At 37.5% G+C, this 22,514-nt stretch overlaps 1 protein-coding gene across 1 annotated transcript; it reads right to left on the minus strand.

The window, feature by feature from the left end:
* Nucleotides 1-8,660: 8,660 nt before the first annotated feature.
* LOC145060217 (uncharacterized) lies at nt 8,661-9,104 on the minus strand. Its single transcript, XM_079007925.1, has one exon. It carries the CDS (start codon nt 9,102-9,104, stop codon nt 8,661-8,663), a length of 444 nt encoding a protein of 147 aa, XP_078864051.1.
* Nucleotides 9,105-22,514: the final 13,410 nt, after the last annotated feature.

A 22,514-nucleotide genomic window follows, 5' to 3' on the forward strand; every position in this document is an offset into this window, starting at 1 on the left:
ATGGTATAATGTTACCATCCAACTGTGTTTCAAGTCTCTAGTGATGTACATCAAATGGTCATACTCATATTTGGGAAAAATAGTTTAAATGAACCAATTTCATAATAACTTAATTACAATCCAATTTGTAAAATAAAAGAAGAATAAAAAATTGTTGCAGTATAATAGTCATGTCTTCTTTATAATGAATGAGCAAACATTCCTCTAGCTAAACCTATATTGAATTTTGGAACTATTTTTTTAAATTATTTAACTATTTTTCTACTTATAGACATTATAATATAGTTCATAACAAACCTGAATACAAATCCATTCCACTAATCTTTTCAAAACATCATCACTTGCAGTGATTTTCTTCTTTGAATCTGTGGGTTTTCCATTTGCATTCGGACCATTCTGCTTTGGCCTAGCACTATATAAAAGAAAATAGAAATTAATATGATTTAAAAGAATACCATTTAATAAACAAACCCTTTTGTAATTTTGTATTACGAGTGTTTATTTAGGTACCTCACTATCAAAGTGAGTATCTTAGAGCTCTTCTCTTGTATAAACCAACTACCTTTCCATAACAATCTATAGTGCAAAAGGATTTGGATGTGTTAACAATGCATATATTTTTCAAAAATAAAAAAAGGTTTCTTTTTGAAATTAAAAGAGAAAAAACCTCAGGAATGGTTAGTAGATATCTTCATCTGCAAGAACCTTTTCATGAAACAACTTTGGCCTTTTAGGGTTTCTGTAAAAATAGATAATTATTAGGTCAAATGATTGCAAGATGAACTTATATCATGAGAAAGTATGATATAAAACTTGTAAGCATCTCATTGATTAAACCCAACACATATTCAACTTATCCTCTTTCTGTATGTTGCGCAAGATGCTAATAAAAACATGAATATAAGAAGGACCATCCTGTGAAAAAGACACATTTTTTGTTAGTGCAAAAGAAAATCATAACTATGCAAAGAATTCAAGATTTAACATGATAAAAAACTGATAAACTTCTTGTTATGGTTGAGAATTGAGATGTATGATTGTTTTAAGTACATGTTATGCTAAATTGCTAATAGTAATAGAGGAATCAAATAGTTATAATAACATTTTACTATTATGGTATTAACACAAAGGCAAGAAGAATATAGGCTTACATTTTCAAGCAACTACGCCCTTTCAACTTCTGACTTTTTTGTCATACCGCCTTAAAAGCTGAACGGATATTCCTGTGATCAGCTTTGTTTTCATGTAGTTCTCCCATGGGAAATCCCTCCTCAAAACCTTAACATAAGTGTGTAACAATATGAAATCAGTGATGTAACTAAAACAGTAACATAAACAAAAGTTTCCTAGTTGGTGAAAGTTTAATTGATCGTATAATTGTAAAAATTTAAGGTATTTAATAGCACAAATTTTGACTGGGATAATTAAGTCTAGTTGGAAAGATAGGTCTCAAAAAACATAGCTAACTTGAACATAATTTCCTCCATTGTGAGGTTGAGAGTTCTCCATAGGTGGGCAATGTGCTTTATAACACACAATTTCCTTACTCATGTCTATTTTCTAGTTTTTCCTGCAATCTTATGTATATTTTAGGTGCAATCCATCAGTAAAATCTAGTTATACCAAGCTCTTAAACTTTAAGGTATATGATTTTGCCACCCATCATTTCAATGCATATTCGTTTTTTATGATCATCAGTTCAGATTTCCTCAAACTTGTTGACCACACCTGGTCGCAATTTCATAACTCAACTTTCAAAACTAAAAACATTAATGGTGCAACGAGAATATAGAGCTGGAAAGATTGATTATCCTAAATCCTGGGAGGTGTCAATGGAACTGCAAGTATGAATTGCCTCTTTCTTACCATCATCATATGGTAGAAAATTGCCAATGCCTGGTAGCTCATGGTAATCAATCCACGGTAGCTTCTTCGTTATGTATCTCTGCGAACTAGCTGACATAATCCCATATTCATCTCCATTCCACAAATGAACAATGCCTTTGTTCTCTGGGAACGAATTCTCTATCTCCATCGGATCAAATAACTAAACTCTAAAAGTGGTATAATATTAACATCCAACTGTGTTTCAAGTCTCTAGTGATGTACATCAAATGGTCATACTAAGATTTGGGACAAATAGTTCAAATGAACCAATTTCATAATAACTTAATTAGAATCCAATTTGTAAAAGAAAGGAAGAATAAAAATTTGCTGCAGTACAATAGTCATGTCTTGTTTATAATGAATGAGCAAACATTCCTCTACCTAAACCTATATTGAATTTTGGAACTATTTTTTTGAGCTTTTGCCTAATTGTAAACAATAACAGAACAACAGTACCCCTATGCCATAAGAATAGGGTAAGGGCCTGTGTTTAAGAATTTACCTAATTACCTTCATACAATCAACCCAAAATTTCTCATTCAAGAAAACTATAGTGTTTTTAGCGTCTTCCACAACATCAATGCTTAATTTGTAGCAAAAATACAAGTAAGTTCATTGAAATTTCAATCAGTGGTTTCATAAAGAGAACTCGAAACTGGAAGATGGAGAATATAGTCTAGTAACAATCTTCATACACTAGAACAATCATATAAATAATTATAAGATATAGAACTTGAATCCACCGATTAATCGCAAAAATCTTATGAATATGCAACTAAATACTTTAGTGATATCCCTGTCATTCACTAATTCAACAAATCCAAACATGTAACGCCTGTAGACCAGGGCTAGTCAATTTAGAGACGATAAGCGTCAAAAATGACTTTTTATGGAAGATTATTTATAAGGAGTAATCTTAATTAAGTTGTAGTATATGTTACAAGGATTCCTTACATATAAAGAACGCCAAAATCCGAGTTATAACGAAGAAGTTATGACCTGTCGAAGTTTCGCGACAGAACCGGCACGACACTGAGTGACGTAAAACGCTTTTATGTGCTAAATATTTTGTGTGATAGCTATATGGATGCTATTATTTGTTCGGATCTATGGTTTGTTGCCGACCGGATATGGAAACCTTATGTGTTTAGGATTCTAAGCGTACGACTACGGTATTAGAACCAGCATGTAAACGTTTCGGAGTGATAAGGAGATTTATACGTCTATCGTAAATAAAGCTTTCTTATCTTAAATTCTCGCACGGTACACCGAACGGTTGCTTGGGTGTACAAAACGTTATGGTGGAGACTCATAGAGAATTGACAAAATGGAGGAATGAAAGGCTTATGATAGTGAACGACACCTATCGGAAGATATCGTAAGAGTGGTATCTTGCCTTTAGAATATGTCTGATAAAATAACGAAACGTTTAGAGGAGTATGGTATGTATGAAGTACACCTTCGATTGGCAGGATGATGGAACGATTGGTTTAATTCTTGAAGTCGTCCCATAATCTGGAATTTCCATCACCAACCAAGTTGAAGTAGAATTGATGAGTGAAGATGTGCATGGAAGAAGTCCTAGTAGAGTCTAGGAAAAATTGGTATGATTAATTGGACACATTCGTATGTGTTAAATTGTTTTGTGATTTTAGGACTTGGGGACTGCAAGACAATACTTGGGACGAGTATGAGCAGGTGTGAATAGTAGTAGAGATCTATACTACTGGAAGCACAGGACTCACGCTTGGATCAGGGAAAGTCACAAGGTTACCAAGAAGCTAGTAATTGATTTCGTTTTATTCAAGTATGTCATTAACATTGTTTCGGTAATGACTAGTAAGATGGATGTTATTCCGACCATAGGGGTCAGATCGAATTGAGTCCGACTACAATGAGTTTGTTACGTGCTTCGGAGAACCAAGTTCGAGGTAGCATCTGACAGAGGTCAGAAGATCGAAATCAATGCGACCGATAGCATCGCGATCGTTAGTAGCTAGAAATGCTACATGTTAAAATGTGACTATATCACATTAGAATATGAAGGAAGGTATATTCCACTTTGGAATTTGACTCTAAGAGACTTGAGTCAAAACATTGCATCATATGATGAGAGGTCAATATAACATGACCCATCGGTCTGTTACAATAGATAAAGGAAAATACTTATCCTAAGAAGAAGAATGAGTCCTCAATAAGGATTTATTTTGTAACTCGAAGGTTACGATTGAAAGTCCAACATAGTACGAAGAGCAGGTGCAAGATTGAGCATCACGGTGATTAATTCGGATGGAAGGATAACGTATGGAATCATTATACAAGCCCTATTTCGTTGATGATTTCGGGACATAATCATCCTAAGGGGGTGATAATTGTAACGCCCGTAGATAAGGGCTAGTCAATTTAGAGACGATAAACGTCAAAAATTACTTTTGATGGAATATTATTTAGAATGAGTAATCTTAACTAAGTTGTATTATATGTTACAAGGATTCCGTACATATAAAGAACGCCGAAATCCGAGTTATAACGAAGAAGTTATGACCTGTCGAAGTTTCGCGACGGAACCGGCACGACGCTGAGTGACATAAAATGTGAATTTACGTTAGAGCGATTTCTAGCCTTAGTGATCTAAACAAAAGTCGTAGAGTTCGTTAAACCGAGAGCGAGCCTAAAAAGAATGTCCAAATCTGACTTCGTATGAAGAAGTTATGAATTTTTAACGGACATTTCTTGTCCCGGCCTGTTAAAAATATAGTAATAAAAATAAATCAAAATTAGCCAACTGAGTCTGAAAGTTGTAGAGCTTAGTCTCACCTATGTGTGGATATAAAGAACGTCGAAAATGGAGCTCGTATGCGAAAGTTATGCAAGTTTGAAGTCTGCTTAATCGAGTACGCCCAACGTAATTTTGGAGTACGCCCAGCGTACCCAGAACCGCCTCAGCTACGTATGCAATGACATCAATCGAGTACATACACATGCAATGACGTCGCTTCTGCCCAACGTAAGGCTTAGTACGCCCAGCGTAATTAAGGTTTCAGCACCCAATAAATAAATGTCAATGGCTGCCGATTTCTTTTGTTCAAACTCTTCTCTCTCACTCATTTTTACCCCGTTTTACGTGCAAGAAATATCGCGGAGCCCCGGTATCATTCCTGAGACCCGAAGCAAGTCCCGAAGCCCCGAAGATCCCGAGAAGTGAAATTCCCGAGCCGAAGCTCTGCCCACAAGAAGCCGGTTTTTGTGAAGATCTCCCGGTTTCACCGAAGAATACTACTTCTACAAGCCGTAGTGCTGTCTGATCATCTTCTAATCAAGTGAGTGTATAGTCCCTTTCATAAACACGATAATAATACAAGTATTGTTTGAATGTATAAAGTATATTGTTGTTTATATGTGTGAGTGTGTAGTTACTTTCTTCTAACACATAAATATAAATTATTAGCTATGAAATACGTGCTATGTGTTATATATTATTTGTCTATTTGAGATGGGCTTGGAATTGATGTTTTTATACGGGTGTTAAATGATTTAAACTGTATATGTAATTTATATCTACAAATATATTGGGTAGAACATGGGTAGATGAAATAGTTTATGTGTGTTGAAATAATGTGATAAGAGAGAGGTGAGGATATAATGGTGATGATAATTATTTGATGATAGATAGGTGATGAATGACGAGTCCAGGCGATGTTGTGGCTGCGTATTCATGCGATGATAGTCTAACCCTTATTATGAATTACGAGTCCAGGCGATGTTGTGGCTGCGTATTCATGCGATGATAGTCTAACCCTTATTATGATTTACGAGTCCAGGCGATGTTGTGGCTACGTAATCATTCGATGATACCCTAACCCTTACTAGACACATATTGAGGGAGTGATCCCCAAATTAGTATTGTTTATGCGATGTAGGCGATGATCCTTAGGAAAAGTTCTTAGGAACAAACATATAAGGAAATAAGATGTAAGGAGATGAGAGGTAAACATGATATAGGAGATGACCCTTAGGATAATATATTTATGGAAGATTAAACGAAGATCATGGGGATGGGTAATTGGGTTGATTGTTTGATGATTAAATACAATAATTATATTATTGTGGGTTGAAAACCCTATACGCTCACCAGGATCCCAAGCCTGACCCACTCAGTTTTCTTTGCATTACAGGTAATGGCACAAGGGTATAAGTTGGTGGACTTGACGAGAGATTTTGGATTATAGATCAGTAGTTATAAATAACTGTTGTAAGGTTTATTTTATATTGTTTATGATTTTGGTCGGTATTGAACATGACATCCCGATGTTTTATTATTTAATGAAAATACATTCCCTTTGAGAAATGTTTTGATAAATGGTTATCATATATTTTTTTTGGGAACAAATTCCGCAACAGTTTTCTTTAAACGATTACTCTGATTTTAAAAACAAAGCATAAACAAATCGGTCTTTTATGGCCGTGAAATTGGGGATGTCACAGAACAAATTTAAGAACTTGAGATCGTTAGAATAAATGAATTAAACATGTTTTAAGAAAATACCTCCATCGTGATGTCAAGTAAACAACAAATTACGAATTTGCAGACTCACAGCGGAAGATTACAAGACATTAGAAACATAACGATAACTGTTGATACCTCTGATACCGTCTGATGGAGGTGGAGGCGGAAACAACACCATCTAACGCAGGAGAAGGTGACATCGTCTGCCAGAGCCGACATCATCTGATGAAGGAAAAACGACACCAATTACAGAAAAAATGGTGGTGAATTTTGCTAGAAATCGGAGGGCAAAGAGAGCACGTGGGGAGAGATTCGTCAAAAGGAGGCGGACGATGGAATGAGAAGGCAGTCGTGAAAAACCCGATATATGAGAGAGAAAGGGAGAAAGAAGACATGTGTGTGTGTGTGTTTGTGAGAGAGGTTGGGTATTTTTTAAGTTTTTAAATTGATTATTATGAATGATATTTTTAATTCCTAATATGCGATTATTTATAAAATGTCTAAGACACCATTAAAACTAATGATAATTACAATTAAGCCATGATCAATATAATCCGTTCAATATTTTGATCGAATGTTCCCCTTTTAGTTCTCGGATTCTCGGAAAATTATAAGTTCTCAAATGATCATTCCTATATATATATATATATATATATATATATATATATATATAGAGAGAGAGAGAGAGAGAGAGAGAGAGAGAGAGAGAGAGAATTACTGAGTATTAGATCATTATTGAAAAAACTAATTATTATTAGAGCTGATAAGAAGATATGAGAATATCATTAGTTGTTGTAATTTATTGTAGATATTTTTTTTTATTATTACTTGGTTATGATTATGTGATTTATGTTAATCACTAATCTGTGAGACTTATGCTTCTGTGATAATTATTTTGTAACTGGATTATTGTGATGCCCGGATCGACATGTAGTTGAGATCAGTACGATCGTTGTGATAACTACTTGTATTCCAAAGTGCTAATGTATATCAAAACTGTTTGCAAATTTTAAGTGAGAAATGAAAATTTTAATTTACTTGGTATGAAAACCAAGGTGTGACAAAAAACCAGCTTTAACTTCTATTTTATTGTAATAAGTATTTTCTAGCTTCTTGCTAGTTTTATACAAAAACAAATAAAATAAAATAAAATACAAGCCCTTAACTTTTGGTTTCATTAATCTTTACTAATGATCTCACTTGTCTAATTTTTAAAAAAAATTATGTTTATATCTACAATAGACAACAATTATATAAAAACTAAGAAGAACTTCAAAATTTTAAATAGTGATGAGATTGAGTACCGAGAGACCAATGGTGGAACTAAATACCAAACAATATGTTCAAGTTCGGTACCGGTTCAATCTCTATTATAGGACCGAAAAAATTAGGTATTATGATAACTTAGGACCAAATAAAGGACAGAAACAAAAAAACAAAACACTAATGTAACTTCGCTGCGAATTAAAATATGTGATCCAGATGATTAATGACTTTGAATGACCTAACAAGCATGCAAGAAATGCATCACATTTCCTGGCTTGTTGGCACTTTGAACTACATGATGAGACTTGGCGAGATTGCTGATCCAATCAAGGATTTTATTTATTAGCTGTTGGTTTATTGACAGAAACATGTGTTTATAAATGTGAATTTGTATTCGGTATAAACAAAAGGTACGAAGATTTTTAATTTTTTATTATAAACTAACACCAAAATGTATGCTCATAAATAAAAACCTGAAACAGTTTCCCCGAAAGAGGAGAGAATAAAAAAAAGAAAAAAAAATCTTCGAACTAGCTAAGCACTACTGCCAATTTTTATGAGACTCCTTCTACTTCATTCCATTTTGAACAACAATAGATTTCTTAATATTCTAATCAGGTAATAAAATATGGATGTCTATTTTTAATCATTGGATTTTTTACAAGAGCGTATTCCTAAGGTTTTATAATTAATATTGATTATTTGTAATGTTTCTTTAACACCTTGACCGTCTAATCAAACTTCGGTCTTTTTTCAATCTAACATATTTCAGTATTTTTTTTAATCTTTTTAGCAAATACAAAAATTTAAAAGGTAACCCATTTAATTTCATAACGAACCAATAACGATCCAAATTTGACAGAAATTGTGAGTTACTTATTCAAAAATCCTAACAAATTATTTTATATGTATATTTCTCGTAAGTAGCATTCTCATTTTTCAAATATAAGAACACGTTTATGATATTATGATAAGAAAGTTACTAGAAATCAAACTTGATTCACTTCGACTGCTTAGGGTACTTCTTCTTTTCTTCATTAATCATAAACGCAGTCACCGGAAACGACTTTCCTACTCCAACCGAGGTCTTGAAGTAAATCTTGGAACTTTTTTCATTTTCCATGCTCATCTCAACAATAGGAACCCACATCATCATTTTTTTGATTTTAATCCCGGTCACTTTGGTCATCTTACATTTTTCAATATATGCACTTATCTCTGTTGCATAGTTGGCATGTGTGTTAGCCTCTTCAAAAAAGTGTTCATATGGACCCTTTTGCTTAATCCAAACAAAACCGGTCTGGCGAACTCTCCCACACTCCACAAAGTCTTTGAGTGGGAGAACGCCTTTTGGGAAACCGAGCTCTTCAAGGAGATCAATGGAATAGCGACGACACACTTCATCCCCATACATGATCTCAGCCCTGGCTCTCTCGTTTGCCATTGTTTTTTCTTTTAAGTTGTATGAATGGATCTTTAAGTTAAATGCTTGGGTTTGAACAAATGTTGGGTTTTATAGACAAAAAGTTTTGGTAGGTGTTGGAATGATCGTTCACCTAATTAAGTTATGGTATGTGGGTAGTTACCAACCTACATTTGTCGGTTCAAACTCATGACATTAGATTAAGAATAAGAAGTAGGATCGGATATGACTCAAAAAAATAATAGGAACCACGAAGACAAATATTGGTCGTAAGATTGAAAAAAAAAGTGGACTACAGTTAATTTTATTTAGCGTCAATATCTTGCAGTTGTATATAGCGTTTGGTAATTAATTACGAGATTTTATTAATATTTAGCTAAGGTTAAATATTTAGTGGGTACAAAATAAAAAAAAAACAAAAAAAAAAGGTAAAGAGAAACAAAAATTTAGAAATATGTCCCACTCCATTATGATCCGTCTCCCAAGCAAGACTCACCTCCACTCCTTGCGAACACTTGGGAATCTATGGTTGGTTGGTTCTTCCAAGCAAGACTCACCTCCACTCCTTGCGAATGCTTGGGAATCTATGGTTGGTTGGCTGATATGTTTTTTTTCCATCTATTATGTTTTTTGACTATAACTTTTTTTCATAAAAAAAATTTGGAAAAACCATTATCCTTAAATTTTTATTATCTACAAAATGAACATAGTCATGAAAACTTAGAAAAAATTATAAAAAACCCAAAAACAATTCTCTAAAAGTTATAAAAAAAACTTAATGGACATTTCTACTCACTGGTCACTAAACTAAGTGTTCATATTATAATTTTAGAAAATATTAGTTTTTATAAAATATAACAAAACTTTTACTTCAAATTTATAAAAAAAACAAAAACAAATGAATAAGCGTTGGAGCAAGAAATGCTCTACAATGCTAAGTAGTTTATTAGGGTCAATGTATGAAAATCATATTTTCTCTACTAATATATAAAATGGATGTATGTAGTCATTTGTACATATGTATCATATAGACATTTGTTAGAGAGAGAGAGAGAGAGTGTGTGTTGGTGGGGAAATTCTCTCTAGTCATGAGTGTTCATTGTAATATTTTGTATATCCATTTCAGTTTACACATAGTCATGTTATACTATTATCTTCATGATTGTTATTATTTTGCACCAAACCAATCATCAAATGGGTTCAACAATTGATATCGGAGCTTGACCTTGAAAATCCAACTAATTATTTCAAGGGAACGGTCTCGATTGGTTTACTATTTTGAAGATTTTCGTGATTCTTGAAAAATTTCTCAGCCTTCGCAACTAAAAAAATTTCTGTGAGTTTTTACTGTTTTGTTGTTTTGTTGGTGATGTTGCCTCAATAATATAAATTATGTTGCTAATGTCCATACATTTTGTTGTTGTTAAATCTGAGTTTATGAAGAAAATTATTTTGTGCCGAAGAAAATGAAGTTTTTCTTAAAATGGTAGTGTTTAATATGATTATCCTTGTAACATTCCGATTTTCAACCAAAAATTTTCTTTTTTGTTTATCAAAATATATTAGAGTATAATTACATTTGCGGAAAATATGATATGAATGTGTGTGTCTACAGTTGAACCTTGCCTTTCTAATGAGTCAATGAAGCGTCTGAAAAACATTTATAATCAATTAGGTAAGTACAAAACTTAGTGCATTCACGAAAATATCATAACTCACAATACATATACAATGCATACACATAATGGCCTTTAGCATAAAGTTGGTACACCCTTGGCCTTCAGCACGAAGCTGGTCTGCTCCTTTTTGCCCACAACGTAAAGCTGGACTGCACCTTGGCCTTCAGCATAAAGCTGGTCCGACAGAATATATTGGCCTTCAACACGGGTGTGACATCCCCAATTTACGACCATTTAAAAATTTTATTTATGCTTATGTAAAAACAAAATATTTTATTAGTGCGGAAACTTGTCCCAAAAATATTATTTTGGTGTGAAATAATAATAATATCGAGCATTTCCGAGGAATTGTTCCACATTAAAATATTTTAAAGCTTGAATGGAATAACTGATACAAAATATAAGCATAAACGGGCCTTACAGTGATATTCTAGCGGCCTACTAACTCCTTTAATCTCTTAGTGGATAATTACGTTATCTATCATTACATTCGTATCGCTACCTGTGATATAAAGAAATTGAGTGGGTCAGGTTAGGAAACCTGGTGAGATACAAAGGGTTTTCAACCTACAATTTTTATAATCTTTAATTATATATTCTTCAGCATTCAAATAACTCAATTACCTCATTCCCACTATCCTCATTTTATAATCCTAGTATGGTGATCTCGAGAGATCTTTCCTAAAGGATCTCTTTCGGCGGTGTGATAACATCTTAGGTAAGCGCGACAGTACAAAAGTACTTGGATAGACACGACAGTAGCATAATACTTGGATAAGCACGACAGTACAAAGTCATTGAATAGACACGACAATACAATAATACTTGTATTAGAACGGCAACACAATAGTACTTGGCTAGATACGACAGTAAAATAATACTTTGGATCGGCACGACAGGTCACGACTTACTATTATTTCGCATGGCTTTCACTAATCGATCATAACAACTATCTCACACAGCCCTTTGTTAACCTCTCATTTGTTATTTTGCACAACCCTTCACTACCCAATCATATATATATATATATATATATATATATATATATATATATATATATATATATATATATATATATATATATATATTGTAAATCATATAAAAATCATCTTTTATTATTTCATCTAACACATAATCATTTTTGCACATTGTAACATCCCAAAAATATTGAAATAAAATTTTGTTTTAATTATAGAAGAGGTATCATCAATTACTTATTTCAAAACCGATACATTACAATCAAAGTATAAATCGCAGAAAAAAAAGTCAAATGCATAACATAAAGTTTGTGTGTCATGCAGTCAACCTGAGCTCTTCCTTTTTGAAACTAAAAGTACATGAAACATAAACTAACAATTGTAAGCACAAAACTAAGTGAGTGCCCCAAGATACCCACACCAATATACCTCTAAAAATCCGGATGTTACAATTCTCCCCCACTTGAATTAGATTTCGTCCTCGAAAGCACTCCGTAACCATACAAAGTTCATCAACACGAAAGACACCATCGGATAGATCTCATACTACACTGATAACTTTGTCATTGGACACCTGAAACCACACAGGATCTCCCAAGTCCCAAAACTAAACCAACTCTTCGGCCGCTAATATACTTTTTCCCAATATTTGGAAACTCTAGTGGACTAACTCGCCGCCAGACCACCTATTCAGGCGATCATCATGATATTCGCTCCTCGAATATCAACCCTGAGAACCCACTGATCCTCTGATTCTCCCAATGACCCACTCAACTCATGATTCGTGACCCGCAACCCATGCGTACTTCACTTATCCAATTCCTTCGGATTGCGATGTCTACACCTTACCCAGAAAATAATGATTCCCAATCGTTGAGGAGACCACAGTCTCGCTCCTGATCCGACCACTAGGTCCCCAAAACTCAAAAAATAAGGCTACCCAAGCCTAACACTCCTCTGTGTCATGCTCTGACTTGCGAATAATATGGCTTCCTGTAGTACCAGGATACCCTCTTGCTGAATAGTGAATACTACGGCTCCCCGCAATATCACAACACCCTCTCGCTGACTAGTGACTACTACGGCTACCCGCAGTATCACAACACCCTCTCACTGACTAGTGAGTACCACGACTCCCCGTAGTATCACACCACCCTCTCACTGACTAGTGAGTACTACGGCCCTCCACAGTATCACAACACCCTCTCGCTGACTAGTGAGTACTACGACTCCCCGCAATATCACAACACCCTCTCACTGACTAGTGAGTACTACGGCTCCCCGCAGTATCACAACACCCTCTCACTGACTAGTGAGTACTACGGCTCCCCACAGTATCACAACACCCTCTCGCTGACTAGCAGCGCTCTCTCTTATCATCCCACAGTCTCATACTCACGTTAACACCACACTGCGTCCTCTAACTCGTTCTCCACGGACTAGCATAGATAGGTACCCACACTCATCCAAATTACACATCATAATATCTGACGACAACCACCATAACAAAACACCTTTCCCTGATGCAATCTACCTTCTTAAATGATCCCTCTTGATGTCAATACCCGAAGGGCTCCCACTGGAACCGTAGATACTTGTTTCACCACTTGTCACCTAAAACTCACGACTCTAAAAATAATTCGGAATTCAGGGCATCATACTCGAATACCCCGGAACACCATCACAGAACATCACGATGTCCTGCCTCAATCACCGATCCCATACTTACGGCATCATACACGGATACCTCAAAGCTTTCCCCCAGGATATCATAACTATCCTTCATTTCATACAACACGCAACTTCGGAGTATCCCAAATCTCAAATGAGACACTGATGAATCGACCATGACTCGGAACATGATGACAACCATCCGAAACTCCCTCCTCTATTGCTCAAAACTCACACAAGAATACACTGACCAACCCTGAGGTTGGTTGTCTAATTTCACATCTGCTCTTCCCAAACTACATATACAGCCCATTCATTGGACCGAAATTTCCAACCGCCGAACTAACCTTACAAGCCAAACCACCTCAAAGAATTTCTAACTACTACAAGTTCCCTGACCATCGGCCACCGGCCGTGGAGACACTTATCCTTTCACGAGCACGAGCCTCATGCATAAACTTACTCTGCACCTCACCTTAACCACCAATAACGCGGGTATTCTGAATCCACGCCACAGGTCTCTATCTCCAGTTCTCTAACCGCTCTTGAACCAACCTTTGATTCTCTTATTAGAATACCCGGTTCTCCCCCACTCATGGTTTGAACCATCGTCATTTGATGCACCAACAATCTATCCCACAGATTGTTCCCACCAGTAACATCACACCTACTCCTGGAAGATGCTACGCACGCTCGATGATCTCCCGATAGAGATCAAGCAACCCCAAATAACCCCAATCTAAAATGAAATCCTCATAACTTCCCATCATGACTGTCTCTAGTCATTCAGAAACTCGCACCCTCCCATTGTCGGACCTCCCCAACTGTCCAGTATTAATTCTAACTCTTAGTCTGGAAATAATGAACTATCATTCTCTTCATCCTCGACTCCTCAATCAACGCTCTATCACATCACTCATCATAAGAGCAGAGACTCCACTTCCACTCTCGATACCCGACATAGACAAAAAGCCACCACCTCGATATACTCTTCTTTATCATCTGTTGCTATAACTAACACGTGCCCTACTATACTCGAGTAGGGTGTGTCCTGCTCCTTGACCATCTTAGTTCCCACCGACAGCCTGCTTATGCTATATCATTACCTCACGGCAGACATACTGCCAAATACTACGGTGGAATATCGCCATCACTGCTACCCTGCAGGGCTTACCCCCAAGCTCAAAACTGAAGATCTCGACACTTTTTATGTTTCCTACAGGAAACGGAAATAGCACCACTCAGCTCATAGAAGGTGACGTCTCCACTATCGGTTGATTGCTCCACTTAGGCCGCAATCCTTCATATAATACCATCTCCACTCATCTTTGAGTCTTGCGACTCTAACTGATATCTCACAAAAAAATCTCTCGGGAATCAACTCAAATCTTTTCTCAAGGTATGCTCTGTTGAAACTCATTTAACATGGCCCTCCTGCCCCATATTCTATCGCATCCAATCACAGAATAACCCTAACACGACAGGATAACTGTAAAAAGCGCAAACACTATCCGCTACGAAGCATGGTACTTGAACCATGAAATCACCTCTCGCTCTGCCACTGATCATGGTACCCGAACCATGACATCACCTCTTAATCTGCTACTGACCATGGTACCCGAACCATGACATCACTTCTCGATCTGCTACTGATCATGGTACCCAAACCATGACATCACCTCTGGATCTGCTACTGATCATGATACCCGAATCATGATATCACCTTTCGATCTGCTACTCTGAATGTCTGGAATACTACCTACATTGAGTATAGGTCCTTTGCTTTCAGTAGTACGGGCCCATACTACCTACCACATCTACCCATACTCTCTACACGGACCATCCCAAATTCCTTGAGTAGCCGCTTGCTACCCAGCGAAAATCTCTACTCTGCCATTGTGCTCTTCTGACTAAGGTCACTTCCTAGGCTCTTCCTAGGTTCTCACACTTCTCCGCCATCAGCTGCTGAGAAATTCCTTATGATGCCAGTCATCTACCTCCTGAATATCGTCACATTCACTTGGTAGCTGACTCCCATCATCGGGAGTTCCACAAAGCACGAAGCAAGCAACATTCAGGTGTCGAATAAACACATATAACCCGCTCAAGGTGATAACTCCACTAGCTCTACTCATACTCAAAAGATATCACCAAACTCTGCAACTCTACCCCTGCGGGTATCTAGCTACTCTCTCGGTAGGCTTCACAAATGCTCATCTAGGTATCTCTCCTAGATTACCCCTCTACCCAAATCCCTCTCTAAATAGGATTCCTGCTAGGTACTCTTACTTTTTTATGATCCTTTAATTCATAAGTTATGAAATGAAAATTTTTGGATAGTTACAAAACTTGCCCTCAAGTTTTGGAATTTGTAAAGTTTCACACACTTTAAATAAACTTTAATTCCAACCCTTAGAGTTTTAATAGTTAAAATTCAACCCTTATACTATTTATAACATTAATGGTTAATTATTATATATATGTATAAGAATAAGTCGTTCTACAGTTAGTAGGCCTCATTCACGAAGCCGGTCTATAAGGTGGATATAAGGTTGTTACCTATAAAATGGCGACTTAATGGGTGTCCACTCTCACTGTGACATCCCCAAAATCACGGCCAGAAAAGACCGGTTTGTTTATGCTTTATAAAAATCAGAGTACTTCATTTTATAAAAATGTTGCGGAATTTGTTCCCAGAAAAAGATGGTAAATACGTTATTAAAACATTTTCGAAGAAACGTATTTATTTCATTATAAACGTTTGGGATGTCATCGTTAATACAGAAAACATAAGCATAAACAGAACTTACAATTATTTACACTAGTGATCTACATCTCTTTAAATCTCTCAGTGTAATGTGACTTCATATCAACACCTGTGATATAAATAAACTGAGTGGGTCAGGTTAGGAAACCTGATGAGTACATAGGGTTTTCAACCCACAATAATATCATTATTATGTTTTAACAATCAAACAATCAACCCAATTACCCATCCTCATTAACTTCTTTATTCTTAAGGATCTACCCTAAGAACCAGCTACTTCTCATTCATTCATTCCTAAGGATCATCCTAAGGAAACAACATGAAGTCCATTGTTGCCAATGACACTTTGGTCAAGCGCAGCTGCCAATCTTGTCACTTAGGCCCAACTGCCAGAATTGGGACATTTTCTATGAGGCGCTTCTGCCGGTATTGACCTTTAAACGCTACTGTCATGGTCATAAGGCTCCCTATAAGGCGCAGCTGCCGATACTGTCCTTAGAGCGCAGCTGCTAGGACGCTTACCATAGATCTAAAACATCTACGGGTTGTGGCGCAGCTGCCCGTGCTCATCTATAGGGTACTAGGTCCACTGCTGCCAATGTATACCTATAGGGCACTAGGTCCATGCTACTAATGTTCCTCTATTTCAGCTTTTATCCCTCATCATTCATCTACCCATGTTTTATCCAACATATTTTGTAGATATAAAATACTTTATACAGTATACATCCTTTAAAACATGTATAAAAATCTTTCACCAGCATAGACAACAAGTATTCAAACAATATGCATACATAGCACGTAATTTATAATAAAATACTTCATATCTATGTGTAAGATGAAAGGGACCATGCACTCACTTGAGAAGTGGTGACTCAGCTCTCGGACAGCGCTTCGATACTCTCAAAACGATATTCCTTCGATAAAACCTAGTATCGATACCACTAGGGTTTAGTCTAACGATAACCGCGACAAATTAATTAGTATGACTATTATTATGCGTTAATAACACTTAATATAACTCATAATAATAGCCCAAATAATTATTTTAAGGACCTAATAACATTCCTATAATTATTTGAAAGCTATATTAAAAATTGCGTAAGCGTAGCACACTTACAGCGAATTTTATCGAAAACCGGGACTTAATTGGAGCAGCGTTTCGAAACCGGAAAACTCCTTTTTCTCGGGACTCCGGGAGCCTTGGGGCTTCCCTAGGGTGCTAAGGGGGTTTTCTAGGGTTTAGGGGTGTTTAGAACACTTAGAGAGAGAAAGAAGTTAGAGAGAGAGTGAAGAAAGGTGTGAAAAATGAAGGAAAGTCGGCCCCCTTTTATAGCCCTGCGAGGCCTCGGTACGCTGGGCGTACCTCGGACCTACGCGGGGCGTAACCATCGTATAAGGGCTACAGCGAGGTTCCAGCTGTCGCTCACTCGGAATAGATCAGGGCGAGGGTACGCGGGGCGTACAGACTTCGGACGCAGGGCGTATGCGAAGGGCGACGTGTCAAGATCCGAAGTGCGTTCCTTCCTCAGCGATGGGTGGCCCAGATGCAGCCACGTCATCATCCTCGCAACAGACTTCGCATTTTCATATTTCAACTTTAAAAATTCGTAACTTTCGCGTACGACCTCCGTTTTCGACGTTCTTTATATCCACGCGAAGGTGGGAACGTACTCTACAACTTTCGTTTAGACTTCGTTGGCTAATTTCGGCTCGATTTTAAATTATATATTATTAATGGGTCGGGACACGATTGGTCCGTTAAATCCTCATAACTTCTTCATCCGACATCCGTTTTCGCCCATCTTTTTCTCGTTATGCTACTCTTAACGAGATCTTCGATTCTCGTTCAGGTCGTGTCGGCTAAAAACTGCTCGATCTAATATTCGAATTTTGGGCTGTACACTACTAGTCCGAAACTTCGAAAAATCATAACTTCTTCATACGAAGTCAGATTTGGGCGTTCTTTTTATCGATGTTCTTAGTTTAACATAATCTACGACATTCGTTTAGATTGCTAAGGCTAAATCTTGCTCTATCGTAAATTCACTATTTATGCTTCCCGGTGCCGTGCCGGTTCTGTCGCGAAACTTCGACGGGTCATAACTTCTTCGTTATAACTCAGATTTCGGCGTTTTTTATATGTACGGAAACCTCGTGACATATACTACAACTTGGTTAAGATTATTTATTATAAATAATCTTTTGTCGAAAAGTCGTTTTCGACCCCTATTGCCTCAAATTTGACTAGCCCGGATTTGCGGGCGTTACAATTATCTCCCCCTTAGGATGATTACGTCCCGGAATCATCAACGAAACAGGGTCGTATAATGACTCCATACGTCATCTCTTCATCCTAGGTAATAATTATAACTTCTACAATCCTTCAAGTCTATCTCTTAATCTCATTGACTGTAAGAGTATTCGATCGTGCACCTGCTCTCTACCACAGGCTAGATTCCTAATTATGACCTTCAAGTCACAATCTCAATCCTTACTAGATAAGAACTTGAGATGATTTCTTTTATTACTACTTTGGATCGATGTGTCATATTCTAATGACCTATCATCGTATGTTGCAACACTTAGACTTAGGTCTCTTAGAGTTAAACAAGCTATGCCTTCCTTCATGTTCTAATGTGATATAATCACACTTTAACATTTGGCATTTCTAGCTATCAACTTCTTTAACAACGAGTGCGATACTTCTATTGATCGCTTTGATTTCAACCGTTTGGTTTAAGTCGGACGCTACATCAAACTTGGTTCTCTAAACCACGTAACCTATTCACCGTAGTCGGACTCAATGGGATATGACCACTAGGGTCAGAATATCAGCAATCTTCTTAGTCATTACCGAAACGATGGTAACAACACACTTGAATAAAACGAAATCAATTACTAGCTTCTTGGTAACCTTGTGACTTTTCCTGATCCAAGTGTGAGTCCTGTGCTTCCGGTAGTATAGGCCTCTACTACCATTCACACCTACTCATACTCGTTCCAAGTATTGTCCCGCAGTCTTTCCAAGTCACCATACAAGAAAACCACACAACAACTTAACACATCAGATAACAAAACAAAGGTTTCATATTATTTCTTGAAACGGTTACATAGGTGTTCAAGTTCACCCTAGACTATGCCTCTAACAGGCTACATCATATGATTCTATGGCTACTTTATAACTCGATCCTTGGATGTCAAGCCGTCATTCCTGAATCCTCGCATTGTCATCTGCGTCATCCAGGATCATATGGAATGCTCTTGCCTTTGGTTTTGGTGGAATGTTTGGTTTTGCCGCCTCTTTTTTTTCGGGAAATCCTTAGCAACATGCCCTTCTTCACGACATTCATAACACACCCTTTTGCACTCGTTGGCGTAATGTCCAGTCTTCCCACACTTGTAGCAAGTCACTTCTTCGCTACATTTCCCAAAGTGATTCTTCTTGCACTTCTCGCACCCTTTCACTTTGTTTCCTCCTCCGCTAGACTCCTTTGAACCAGACTTGATCTTCTTATTGGGCCTCGTAGATTCCTCAAACTTCCTCTTTTTTCCAACCTCAATCTTGTTGGCAGCTCTTCCCTTAATCATATCTTCCCCAGACTTGGCAGCCCAGATAGCTGCCTCCAGAGTAGGTGTCTGACGTACTGGCACCGCGTACTCCCATGGAAGTCCCTTTGTGTACTTGTCGATTTTCGTCAGCTCATCCGGAACAAGGCGCAAGGCAAACTCCATCTTCTCTGTGAAGTTGTTGGTGTATTCATCGATTGACATGCTTCCCTTCTTCAGGGTTAGAAACTGGTTCTCTAGCTCAAGCAGGTTTTGAGCTGAGCAGTACTTTCGTTTGAATTGTACCAGAAATTCTGTCCATGTTAGTTGCAGGGGCTTGTTGGGGCTTAAAGTCTTCCCCAAGGTATTCCACCAACGTACAACGACTCCTCAAAACTGACGCACTGCAAACATGGTATGTAGCTTCCCTCTGCAACCGCATGTCATGAAAGCTAACTCCATCTCCGAGATCCAATCCATGACCCCGATCGGATCCTCCTTTCCAGTGAAAGTCGATGGCTTGCAAGTCAGAAAATCCTTGTACTTGCATCCATTCCTCTCGACTTCGTCATCTTGGTTGTTTTGTTGAACTATTGGTGGGTTGACTTGACCAACAGTCCCACTGTAGTTCCCCTCCTCAGTCTGCCCTTCATTCAACTCGGGCCGTTCGATCTGAATAGTCGCTTCCTCTCGATTTTTGCTGGATCAAACGTCTGGTTTCCTCCATTTGACGATCCAACATTGCCTGGATCATCGCTTGCACTCCAGCCATCGTTATTGGCTCAGCAGTGGCTACCACAACCGGAATTTGCTCAATCACTGGGGGCTGATCTTGGTTCCCATTTGCATTCACGTTTCCGCTACGTGTTCTTACCATCTTGATCTATACACCAAATGAGGTGAATCTAGACCTTTACTTAGGATTGATGTTTAAATCATCCTTATCACTCCGAAATGTTTATATGCTAGTTCTAATATCGTAGTCGTATGTTTAGAATCCTAAACACATAAGGTTTCCAGATCCGATCGGCAACAGACCATAGATCCAAACAATTAACAGCATATTGGGCATAAAGCATTTAGCACATAAAAGCAATTTAGGCATCATTCCTAAAATAAGCTAGTGCTCACACCTCACAATCATCGCTTAGCATTCTAAGTTTAAGTCTAGAAATAAATCCATATTCCTAGTTCGCTTAAATTAATGCTCTGATACCAACTGTGACATCCCCAAAATCACGGCCAGAAAAGACCGGTTTGTTTATGCTTTATAAAAATCAGAGTACTTCATTTTATAAAAATGTTGCGGAATTTGTTCCCAGAAAAACATGGTAAATACGTTATTAAAACATTTTCGAGAAACGTATTTATTTCATTTTAAAACGTTTGGGATGTCATCGTTAATACAGAAACATAAGCATAAACAGAACTTACAATTATTTACACTAGTGATCTACATCTCTTTAAATCTCTCAGTGTAATGTGACTTCATATCAACACCTGTGATATAAATAAACTGAGTGGGTCAGGTTGGGAAACCTGGTGAGTACATAGGGTTTTCAACCCACAATAATATAATTATTATGTTTTAACAATCAAACAATCAACCCAATTACCCATCCTCATTAACTTCTTTATTATTAAGGATCTACCCTAAGAACCAGCTACTTCTCATTCATTCATTCCTAAGGATCATCCTAAGGAAACAACATGAAGTCCATTGTTGCCAATGACACTTTGGTCAAGCGCAGCTGCTAATCTTGTCACTTAGGCCCAGCTGCCAGAATTGGGACATTTTCTATGAGGCGCTTCGGCCGGTATTGACCTTTAAACGCTACTGTCATGGTCATAAGGCTCCCTATAAGGCGCAGCCGCCGATACTGTCCTTAGAGCGCAGCTGCTAGGACGCTTACCGTAGATCTAAAACATCTACGGGTTGTGGCGCAGCTGCCCGTGCTCATCTGTAGCGTACTAGGTCCACTGCTGCCAATGTATACCTATAGGGCACTAGGTCCATGCTACTAATGTTCCTCTATTTCAGCTTTTATCCCTCATCATTCATCTACCCATGTTTTATCCAACATATTTTGTAGATATAAAATACTTTATACAGTATACATCCTTTAAAACATGTATAAAAATCTTTCACTAGCATAGACAACAAGTATTCAAACAATATGCATACATAGCACGTAATTTATAATAAAATACTTCATATCTATGTGTAAGATGAAAGGGACCATGCACTCACTTGAGAAGTGGTGACACAGCTCTCGGACAGCGCTTCGATACTCTCAAAACGATATTCCTTCGATAAAACCTAGTATCGATGCCACTAGGGTTTAGTCTAACGATAACCGCGACAAATTAATTAGTCTGACTATTATTATGCGTTAATAACACTTAATATAACTCATAATAGCCCAAATAATTATTTTAAGGACCTAATAACATTCCTATAATTATTTGAAAGCTATATTAAAAATTGCGTAAGCGTAGCACACTTACAACGAATTTTATCGAAAACCGGGACTTAATTGGAGCAGCGTTTCGAAACCGGAAAACTCCTTTTTCTCGGGACTCCGGGAGCCTCGGGGCTTCCCGAGGGTGCTAAGGGGGTTTTCTAGGGTTTAGGGGTGTTTAGAACACTTAGAGAGAGAAAGAAGTTAGAGAGAGAGTGAAGAAAGGTGTGAAAAATGAAGGAAAGTCGGCCCCCTTTTATAGCCCTGCGAGGCCTCGGTACGCTGGGCGTACCTCGGACCTACGCGGGGCGTAACCATCGGATAAG

This window comes from Lactuca serriola, chromosome 6, assembly GCF_051521515.1.
Source record: "Lactuca serriola cultivar US96UC23 chromosome 6, Lser_US96UC23_V15, whole genome shotgun sequence".
NCBI lineage: Eukaryota > Viridiplantae > Streptophyta > Magnoliopsida > Asterales > Asteraceae > Lactuca > Lactuca serriola.

Excerpts from the sequence above, each read along its gene's own strand:
- LOC145060217 (XM_079007925.1), bottom strand. The coding sequence starts at position 9,104 with ATGGCAAACGAGAGAGCCAGGGCTGAGATCATGTATGGGGATGAAGTG.